The sequence below is a fragment of the Momordica charantia genome (assembly GCF_013281855.1).
Source record: "Momordica charantia cultivar OHB3-1 chromosome 6 unlocalized genomic scaffold, Mcharantia_2.0 BLBB01000006.1, whole genome shotgun sequence".
NCBI classification, from domain to species: Eukaryota; Viridiplantae; Streptophyta; class Magnoliopsida; order Cucurbitales; family Cucurbitaceae; genus Momordica; species Momordica charantia.
In genome coordinates this window covers 3,148,602-3,159,722 of record NW_028275164.1, presented here as the reverse complement: position 1 = coordinate 3,159,722, position 11,121 = coordinate 3,148,602, and the positions used below count along the sequence as shown (strand labels likewise).

Below are 11,121 nucleotides of genomic sequence, written 5' to 3'. Positions count from 1 at the left end.
ATACTGATTTTAATATCTATATTTTTTACTTTGGTTCATTTTAATTAGTACCTATATTTTGAAAATGTTCACTTTCATCTTTGTACTGATCATTTAAGTCTCTCCTTAAAAAAATTTTACAGTAGCTATCTAGTAGTAGTGTCGCATAAAATTTATGATAGAAAAAAAACGAAATTAATAATAAAATCAATAGACTAAAATAATCACTTTTAAACGATATAAAGATAAAACAAACATTTTGAAATTACACGAACAAGAACGAATCCCTTAGTAGACATTGTAATACAAATTTATGCACTACATTCAAGTCTGTTTCATTCTTGGCTCTGCCCTAGAATCATCTTCTCTCTCCTCCTCTCTCTCTCCTCCACCGAATTATAGTCCCCACCCACGTTCTCCCATACCATTTGTCTCTTTTTTTTTCCTCTCTCTCTCATATATCTGTCTGTGTCTCTCTTTCAGCACCTCCCATCATCACCATCTCAATTGCCTCTCTCTCAGATATATTAAGATCAGATCAAAGGCAGAGACTTTGGAGTTTAATTTGGTCGGAAATCTCAATACAAATAATGGGTATGGAAGTTTTTGAAGAATTCCGGCCACTTACTCCCTTAAGATCAACGCTACTAACTACAATTCAGGTCGCCGGAAAACCCGAGGCGAAACGGGAAGAAGAGGAAGAAGAAGAATGCCAAACGCCGACCGCGGCCGGGAGCCGGCTGAAGTCGACCATGGTGTGTCCGCCGGCGCCGAAGAAACCTCGGCCGCCGCGAAGAAAACTGAATTTCCCGCCGCCGCCGTTTTTTGAAGCTCCCCAAGATCTCGCTTCTGTTTATATTGAGCTTCAAACTCCCTCCAAGAAGATCAGAGCCAAATAAAAAAACCATCCATCTTCTTAATTATTCTGTACTAATTTATTGTTTCATTTTATGCTCTCTCTCTTTTTTTTTTTCTTGATTAATTAACTCATGGGTTTGTGTATAACTCAAACAATTGATCTCACAAACAACCATTCTAATTCATCTCTCATCTCTATTTATTTTCTTTTCTTTTTCCTTTCAAGATTGTACAGATTTTGACAGTAATTCATCCACTTGAGTTTTTAGGTGATTGATGATTTAACTTAAGTATCGGGTAGAGGATTTTGTATTCGAACTCGAACTGATGTGATGTATTATCGTCCTTTCTTATTAGGGTAGAAGATTTTGTATTCGAACTTGAACTGATGTGATGTATTATCATCCTTTCCTCTCCGTTTAATATTGATTATCACCTCTAATAGTGGAAGAAATTTTCATAGATGCAATATTTTACATTTTTTGCTAAAATTTTCATATAATTATTTTCGGTCTAAGACGGACTAAGAGCGGGCAATTGTCTCTCTCCTTCCTTCTTCGCTCCGACCCAGGTCAAACTTTTGTTTCAAATTCTTAAAATTGTCTTTGTTGATGCTTCATTTTGTAGAATGAGAAGACATAGAAGCCCCCATTTGGTAAAATTTTCTTGCTTTTCTTCGAATTTTTCTTTCAGATCATCTTCAGAAAAAGCCATTGTTGAACAAGCTGGAAGCTGTGTGGGCATGTGAGGGGCTAAGTACTTCTTCACTGTCGAATTAATCTGTGTAATAATGATATATATAAAGTTTTTAAAGATTTTTCTTTGGATTAATCAAAGAATCTCAGTGAGGTGTAAAGGCAAAACCAACACAACTGATATAATTAAATTTTGGACACAGATTTAGAGAGGAGAAAAAAGAGGAAAAACCTAATAATTACTGTTCATGTCCTCTTCTTCTTCCTCAAATGTTGGGAGTGAAGAAATTAATGTCTGTAATATGTACAATAATATATATTGTCCCCATCCCCATTTTTTTTAAAACTTTGGTCTATATCATTAATTATCAAATATTCATTATTGTACCATATAATTTACAACTTAAAATAGATGATGAGTATAATTTATAGTATTACATTAATCAAGTTAATCTTATTATATTTACTGATTTAATTTCAAGATTGGAGGCCACAACTTGAGATATTCAATTACTTTGCATAATTTTCTATTTTCATAATCATAGTCGTTTATGCGTGATCGTTGATATTGTAACTTTAAAATTTAAATAGCTTTTTTGGTTCTTTTTTAAAAAATGCATATTACTTTTTTTTTTTTTTTTTGAGTTAAGGGTATTCTAGTTATTATTTTCCCTTTAATTTAGATAATAATGGAAAGGGAAATACATAATAAGAAAAGTTAACAAAAATATGTTCCTAAGATTCAAATAAAAGATTAGAAGACATGGAAGAACCCAACATCGTATATAAAATTATGGAGTTGTTGAAAATTTAAATTCAGAAAGGAAATTTCCTGTGGGTATTAATAAAAAATAGAAATTTAGATTAATGCTACTCATATTACAGGGTCAGAGCTATTTATATATTTTTAAAGAATAATTTGTCCAACAAATGATTTCAATTTATAACAAAAATAAAAAATAAAAAAGCTACAAGTCAGCCTCACCAGCTTCATCAACAAACATATTACATATATACCTTATCTTTAAAATATATATATATATATATATATATATATATTATTAGAACTACAAATTGGAGCAAAAAACCTTCAAGATGTCAGGTCAAATCAATGGATAACTAAACTGGAAAAGTCTGTATTACCCCTTGTTAATAGAGATTGAATTTGAAAAGAAATGGGTAGAGTCGGAAATTCAAATATATACATTCAAAAATTAGACCAAACATATAAGATAAGAAATCTAAAAATTTGAAGCAAAAGTTAAAACTTAAAACACTACCAAATCTACATCAAGATACTTCTACTGAACAATACAATATATAGCACAAGACAAATTTTGGAATTGTCTGTAAAATAGACAAATCTGTACATTAGAAATCAGAGGTTATCTCTCTCTCTAACAAATTCTCAAATTTCAACTACATACGTATTAAGCGTACCAAACTGCAAATTTTGAAACCATTGCTAACTTAGTCACAATATTTAAAATTAAAGAAGGGCCTTTGATATGAATTCTCACCATCTATTCTGGTTTCTTTTTTGTCTGAAAGTTTGTGAACTAAATTCGAGAATGCAAATTAGTTCCTGGTAGTTCAAGTGACTCGAATTAGAAGCACGACCATTACGAAAACGCAGGTCATTGCAAAGATTGCCAACCAAGTGAAGCATGAAGTTTTCGAGCTCTCTGAGTAAATCTCGACAGCACGTTTGTTGACCCGACCGGTGGTTGCCAAGCTATCCTCAACGGCCTTCTCTGTGGAATCCAGTATCTGTATCAAGCCAATGATCAAGTTTACTACTAGATCAGTCATGAATCTTGTGGAGTAGACAAAAAGTAATATGCGAGAGTGAATCAGTGATGACCACTGTTATTATCACTAACTGCAATGGTAACCTTTGGCATTTTTGCCAATAAAAAGAAAAATATTCATGAAAGGCAGATCAAATAAAGAAAAATACAGAGTACAGCTTGCCGCAACAGAAGACCATAGTACAGAAGTAAAAGGTCCACGCCTGGCTAATATCATGCTCTCCTTTGTGATTGAATCGTGAAATGAACGTAAATTTAAAACATCATCAAATATGATAAAGGGCAAGGGATTAGAGGACCATCTCACCCACCTAAAGGACCTAAATTTATGTCAAGGCTTTGGTCACCACCAAGAATTAGAGGAATATTATCAATTATGCATTCTATATCCCCCAAAGTCTCCCCAAAAACTTTTATTATGATCCCAAAAAGTTCAGTTCTATATCTTAAATCCCATGCATCGGCAGTACATGTGAAAATAATAGAGTTCAAGAGAACTTCCATTTGTATTATTCAACTTCTAATCTTCAGATGAAAGGTCAGTTTCTCAGAAGTTGGAATAGGGGCTTGTGGCAGTATGATTTTGGAAGATGCCTTTAATGAGGAGTTACAGCCTTTGTCAAGATCCGGCCCTTCATTGCATTCTATTCCACTTTGCTATCTATGTTAATTCTAATGGTATATTTAATAAGAAACATTTCAAGAACACAAACCTCAGAATGTTACCCAGTCACTGAAACAGAAAACCTCCGATTCTATGAAGTATATGTACTGAAGAAGCTAACTAAATGGAAAGCAAGAATTCCCGAAAGCACACTTTTTGAGTATGGAGAGAAAATGTAGTTTTTTTTTTTTTTTTTTTTTTCAGATTCTTCATTGCGTGTATATATGTGTTCTATAGAATCCGGAAGCAAGATTCCTCCACTTTCTCCTACATCAATGAGGAAGGATTAGTAGAGATACCTTTTCAGTGTTCTCCAAAGATTTGCTCATAATCAGACTGCTCTCTTTCAGTTGCTTTGCTAAGCCAACCATTTCATCAGTCAAGTCCTCTTGAAGCTTCCTATCACAGCAAATTAATAATAGTTTTCATGACAGACTGTAAGCATTAGTAAAGTAATGACACAAAACTAATCAGATCGGAATGATAATCAAGCAGCTGAAGCCTTGCATGTTTCATTTTCTAACTTTTCATTTAATTTGTACTCCAGTTAATTAAGATACCCACATTGTCTGGCCTAGTTTTTTCCATTTCATTAAAGTACCATTATCGAAATTTGTAGATAGTTTTTTTTTTTTTTTTGAGATACCCGTGTGTCCGGGCTAGCTTGCGCACACCTCGACTATTCACGGGCCAACCATCTGACCTACTACATTTGGTTGACAAGGAAACTCGTAGGATATTAAATCTTAAGTAGGTGGCCACCATGGTTTGAGCTCATTCCCTCTAAGTCCTTTGCTATTTACATTGACTCTCAGTGACCACTTGAGCCATTCCATGATGATTCGAAATTTGTAGGTAGTTCATTAACGCTTCAAATCTCCCTTATGAATTCTTTGTCTTTGATTGATTTCTTATCTAATCTTGCCTTGTAATTCCAACATATAATTCCTAAAGAACTTCAGAAACAGAAACAGTTTCCTTCATAAAACCGAGCTCAACCTTTACATAAGCCGCAACATGCAACCTGATTACTACTCCTGAAGAAAGTGGAATATAGCAACAGATAATCCCAAAAAGCAGCTTTCAATAGTTCAAATCTTCTGCAATAAATGTCTATTAACAACAACGAACAAAGGGGAACTTCGTTCTTTTCATAGACTCAATTGTCTTATCCTTTAAATTAATACACTTAGAGAAAATTCACCATATAACACTGTAAACTATGAGGAGGAAGAAAAAGTGCAAAATTTATCAAAAAAGTACAAGGGTTGATACCTGTGTTTCTCGATGTGGGATATTGCTGCTGCATCCAACTTGACAGGTGCTGACGAGTCTTCTTTGATGGTACCATGAGATCTATCGTCCACAACAGAGGAAGGCCTGCCCAATGATATAATAGCTTTTGTTTGATAAAAACTCCATCGACAACTCAATGTCACACAAATCCTAACAAGAATCACTCACTGAAATCTCCTCCTTAGTCCTGGAGATGAAAGGGTGTTTACTTCTCCTTCTACTACAGAAGAAAATTCTCTAACTGAAGCACTTGTAGAGGGCTCAGAAGACTCTTCCACATCAGGCTGCAAGTTAACCAAAAAATTAGTTAAAAGAGACAAAACAACACCAGATGCAAGCAAAAGGAATGAGGCTCCCGAGATGGTAGCATGTACAATTGATTTGAAAGAAAAGATTCCATAACTCACAAGTCAGAATCAACACAAACCATCAAAGGTAAAGTGAGCACTTAATATTATACTGTGGATCCACAAAGTTTCAAGCAAAAGCTAGATCTAGAAAAACTATATTGCTACAGAAACACCAGATGACTGAAATTTTTAACCTTCACAAATGTTTTTCATTATAAAAAATATAATGTGCAGTCAGCCATAGACAAATAATGCATGCACTTTAGAACATTTTTTGCAATCTTTTTTACATGAAAAGTGCTTTAAAATTCAGAAAATACTTCCACCCATCTATGATGTCAATAGCTTGTATAAATTAACTTCTCCCAAAATGCAGCAAGAACTAATAGACGAAGTACACCGGAGACTATGCAACTCCAGGACTTCAAAATTTATATGGAAAATAAAGAAATTAAATTGATCTACATTTATTTTGAAAAAATAATAAATAAATAAAATCTAAGTAAACCACTCTTTTACCAAAAACGAAAAGAGAAACCGGATCCAAATGACAATTTTGATGTCAAGAAGTTCCACAATCTTAAAAGCTAACAGAGAACAACTTGAAAGCAACAAACCCATGTAAATGTACCAAAGGAACAGCTAATTTCGAAGCAATGGCCTCTATCTTCTCTGAATAATCACCAAGCAAAGCCTTTGAAACTCTGCACGAAGAACCAACATCACATAGTACAATGTCCAGATTATAAAATCTCGAGGCTCTGAGATCAGTCTGTGTCCAATAAGGTTAAATTAAACCTTATGCAAATTGATAGTACGAAAGTAATGAGAAACCGTCCGGAGCATTATCCATAATGAACTGATTCTAGAAGCAATGGGGAAGCAATGGGGAAGCAAGGAATGAAGTATATCAACCTTGATAAGCCTTCAGGTGTTTTCTCTTCTGCAAGTTGCTCCAACTGCTCTCTTAAAGTAGTAACATACTGCAAGAAGTGCACCAAAAGAATGTTATCAAATTCTTTACATGACTAATAACCAAACCAATAAGAAATCTCACACAATCACCTGGACGTACATGTATTAGTTTGGCTTGATCCTTCTGACGAGGGGCAGTAGCCAGCAGCCGCTTCAAGTTGATTTCAGTTTTACTTAAATCCATTTAGAAAAGAGGAAAAAATCCTAAAAAACCAAGTGAAAAGTAACGTCACAATTTCTTCAACAACCACATTGGGTCAGGAAAAAAAATAAAAACAAAACAAAAGCGACATATTTTGTCCGTGTTTCCTAGCGACCTAGTAATAGAGAATCAAGACACTGTAATAAATTGCAATTACAATATGCCTCACGGAATCATCAATATAGTGAAGCACAGGATTCGGTAGTGTAAAGCAACGAGTTCTACAAAAACTGAATCTTGCAATTTCGTTTCCATAGATGGGAGGAAAATAATATGACCCTGAGCAGAACAAAACCAATAAATTTTCTTTTTCTTTGTTACCATCCATCAATTCATGGCCAAATCACGAAAGCAGCTCCACGAGAAAAGTAATTGACGTTCAAGAAATTAAACATTCCAAGCTCCCAATTAACTTCATAGATAAAGGCGAAGAAGGAATATGATCGGGCAGAGAGTGGGAAATTCAACAAAAATCGAGATCCATTTCCAATTTTCTTAGCGATTTGAATAAGCCATAAGTAAACAAACTAGAGCATTTTCTAATGCAATTGATTTAGGATCATAAGTTACGTACCGGGAAGGTGTGACGGAGTCGATGGCCTGCAATCTTAATTTCGTTCTTCCCCTTCTCCGACCAAACAGAAGCCCAAACCTCCACAAGACTGAAACTGAAAGGGAAGAAAATGAAAAAACCCGGCGGCTCCGGGTTTGTGTAAAAACCAAACTGGCTACTTCGGTCCGGTCGGTTTGGTGGCGCGAACCAGGAAAATGATAGCAACCGAATGGCTGGACCGGATGCAGCTTCATCATCCGTGAGTCCGTGACAGTATGACACGTGTGCTATGAAATTAATACTTCTTAAAAAAATATAGGTTTAAATACTTAAAATATAATCACTTCCAATTTGGTTTATTTTTATTTTTATCCCGATGTTTGTTATAGTATTTTCAAATTTGATTCATTTTAGTTAATATTATTTTTATGAATATAATGATCAAAGTAGGATTCGAATACAATACCTCAAGGTATATGATATCATAAAGTTCAATATCTTTGTCGCTACACCATTCTTTAGGAACATCGTATGTATACTCATTCCGAAATGTAAATATGATATGAAGTTGATGCAACTTTATCAAAGATTGTACTAGGATTTGATTTATGTTAAAAATTGTAATTTTGAGGGATTCATTCCATATTTTATATTGTGCATTGACTTGACTAGTTTAAACATAATATTTAAATTTTTGTATGAATTGCTGTGATTTGAGAGATTTCTATTGTACTTTCATCAAATTTTGGATGAAATATATATTAGTCCCAGTACCTTGAAAATATTCATTTTGATCCCTGTATTTTTAAAAAGCGATCATTTTAGTCTGAGACGAAATTAAGATTCGAACTCACTCTCTTGATTTGAAGTATATATTAATTATCTGCTCATCGATCAAATATAGTTAAAGTTTGAATAATTTTAAAAATTGTAGAGTTGGTTTGAAAATTTAGGGGGAAAATTGATTAAGAGGGGCGGCATAAGTAAAATTTAATGTTTTCCTCCATGTTTTTAGAAACAAGAAAGAAAAAAAATGATGATCGGATATATGACAGCCAACAAATTCTATAAATTAAATTAAAATTTTAAAGGTTAGAAAAGAAGAAATTTTATAATTTAAAAAATAAATGGATCAAATTGGAACTAAATCCAATTTTTTTTTTGGGTCTGAAAAATCCAAAATTCGGACTAAATTAATAATTTAACATTTATTTGCAAACTCATTTTTTCAGATATGAAAACGAAATTAGAATAATTATTACAAATGAAGTTTAAAGCGTCAGAAGCCTAAAAATCATTAATTAAACAAAAAAATAAAACAGAACATTTCAAAATCTTAAACTTGAATTGAATATTTATTGTTTTGCATTTAATTATTCATTTAACTAAGATAAGCTTTTACTTTCCCAACGCCGACGTGGAAGTTTTTTGCCTTTCTTTCGACTCCACCTTCGCCTTCGCTCATAGTCAAAAACACAGCCGGAGCTTCAACAATTCCACCATCGTCATAGTCATCTCCGCCGCCGCCGCCGCCACCAAATCCGACTCCTTTCTCTGCCGATCGAAGCTTCAACGCCATATTCTTCCTTCAACAGAGAGAGAGAGGGGAAGATGGCGTACGTGGACCATGCGTTTTCGATAACAGACGAGGACATTATGATGGATTCGCCGTTCGCGGTGAACAACCGGCCACCATTCAAGGAGATCGCTCTCGCCGTCGCTCTTCTCGTTTTCGGCACCATTGGAATCGTCGTTGGAATCGTCATGGCCAGTAATCGAGTCGGTGGTGATCGTGCTCACGGTACTTTTCTTGCCTTTCTTTTTCCGCTGCAATTTTGCCCTAGTTCAACTTTAATTTTCTGCCTCTTTCTTGAAAATTTTCAGGGGTGTTTTTCTCTTTGTTGGGAGGTCTCTTGTTTATTCCGGGTTTCTATTACACGCGGATTGCCTACTACGCTTATAAGGGTTTCAAAGGCTTCTCCTTCTCCAACATACCCCCTGTCTAAATCCTCGTACTTCCAACAACTTCTCTACACTTGTACAGATTTTCTTCACTGTGATCTACGTTCTCCCTCCCCTTTTCTTTTTTGACTACTAATAACAATGTATCCGTTTGCTGTTGGTGAAGGATTCTATGTGGTTTGCGTGTGCAATATCGAGATAGTTCTTTTTTCAAAGTTTTATGTGGTTGCGGTCGGTCACACAACCGATTCAATGAAGCCCTCTATATATACATAGTAAATTTCAGAACATAATCGAGTCTTTTATCTATATACTCTGAAGTGTCGTTGCTTTTTGCTCTGATTTGCTTGCTCATTTGTGACCATTACAAGTTCATAACGTGAAAGAATAAAAAAAATTAAATTAAATTAAATTAGCCTGCCAGATTCAAGTATCTCCAGGACTTACCTACAGAATATTAAAGAGGTTTTCTCCTTTATAAGCGTATTTTTCTTGAAATTTTCTTCTTGTTTTGATGTATTTGCTAGTCAGTTTGTTATGTTTCTGAAAATTTGTTGATACACCGATTGCTACCCTTTTTCTCGTCTTTAATTTTTATCTAATTACCCGACATGCAGAATGCTCTCTTTGTTGTAGCCTCTTGCTCGAGCATTCATAAGTTGATGGATGGGTCTAATATTTATCCTATTTATTCTACCTTTTATTGTTTGTCTAGACATTTTATAGAGTAGTATGCAGATTTGGGAGAAGCTTCATTGAAGATCGGAAGCTGGAGGTTCTGAGTAATTTATGTCCTCGAGAAATCTTTTCATTCTTCAGTTACTTTATTGCATATTGATAACATTCTTTTTAAAACTAAAAGCTTCTAAATTATTTGCGTTCCATTATTTTCTAATTTGTTTTATAGTGAAATTCTGTGGAAATTGCTAATGCTGTCATATGGATGACACTGAGGTGAGGTGAGGTGAGATGAATTTGGACAAAAATTTCTACCTCTGTAAAGTAGTCGATGAAGCAGTATGATCGACGTTAGGAAGCTAATTCGTTATCTAATCATGTTTTCTATAGTCTTAATTTTTTATGCTGTCGCTTGACGCTTATGAAGGTTAGACACACCAGGATTGTGCGGGCTAGTGCAAAATGTCACATTATGTTTTGAATGTGAATAATAGGGATTTACCTTGAATTTACTTGATTATTGAGGTGCATGCTAAAAGAGCCAGCACAGAGAATGCAATTGCAGTTAGGTATTGTAATAGATTAAGAGCTAAAACCATTCTTGTTTTCCTTCCCCCCTTTATTTGATATTTTACTTGTTTTCTGAAAAGGAGTTGATCAAATATCAATAATGCTTTCTTTGTTAGACTAGATAATTACAAACTTATTCAGTATATCAGTTGCCTCAAAATCACCATTATCCTTGTTCGGTGAAAATGCCGTTTCATTACTTTTCTATGCAGCAGGCTTACACGCTGATTGTTGGTTGTCTAACTATTCTCTGGATGTGTAATATTTGCTATATTAATTTATTCATAACGGTCCAGTCTTTGATTTAAAGTCTATAGCCCTCAAAGGTGCTGATGTGCTTTGCTGGTCTATTTTCCTGCAAATTTGTTGTTTAGAGGATTGTGGCCTGTTGCCTATGTGTTTCGTTTGGTCCTACATTGGTTTATATAAGTTAATCATTGATAAATGCTCTTTGGTTGCCTTGGTTTGTAAGATCTTTTCATCCTTAGGCTCAATTTTTAGGGATACCCTGATGGGGCGATGATGGTA

At 34.5% G+C, this 11,121-nt stretch overlaps 3 protein-coding genes across 4 annotated transcripts; 2 read left to right on the top strand and 1 right to left on the bottom strand.

Annotated features, from left to right (window-relative positions):
* Positions 1-330: 330 nt before the first annotated feature.
* Positions 331-1,022, top strand: LOC148210562 (uncharacterized). The gene has a single exon (XM_088124948.1). The coding sequence runs from the start codon at positions 570-572 to the stop codon at positions 876-878; it is 309 nt and encodes a 102-aa protein (XP_087981074.1). The 5' UTR covers positions 331-569; the 3' UTR covers positions 879-1,022.
* Positions 1,023-2,818: 1,796 nt separating this feature from the next.
* On the bottom strand, positions 2,819-7,532 carry LOC111007470 (Membrane fusion protein Use1). Of its 2 annotated transcripts, XM_022279850.2 has the most exons (8): positions 7,405-7,532; positions 6,729-6,832; positions 6,569-6,636; positions 6,285-6,357; positions 5,472-5,587; positions 5,283-5,387; positions 4,307-4,406; positions 2,819-3,302 (listed from the first exon to the last, which is right to left on the bottom strand). In XM_022279850.2, exons 2-8 carry the CDS (start codon positions 6,810-6,812, stop codon positions 3,126-3,128), a joined length of 723 nt encoding a protein of 240 aa, XP_022135542.1. In that variant the 5' UTR covers positions 6,813-6,832; positions 7,405-7,532; the 3' UTR covers positions 2,819-3,125. The 2 variants fall into 2 exon arrangements, with proteins under 2 accessions (XP_022135542.1, XP_087982305.1); XM_088126179.1 differs by lacking the exon at positions 7,405-7,532 and having other exon boundaries at positions 6,719-6,832.
* Positions 7,533-8,775: 1,243 nt separating this feature from the next.
* Positions 8,776-9,684, top strand: LOC111006871 (transmembrane protein (DUF872)). Its single transcript, XM_022278955.2, has 2 exons — positions 8,776-9,184; positions 9,268-9,684. Exons 1-2 carry the CDS (start codon positions 8,995-8,997, stop codon positions 9,387-9,389), a joined length of 312 nt encoding a protein of 103 aa, XP_022134647.1. The 5' UTR covers positions 8,776-8,994; the 3' UTR covers positions 9,390-9,684.
* Positions 9,685-11,121: the final 1,437 nt, after the last annotated feature.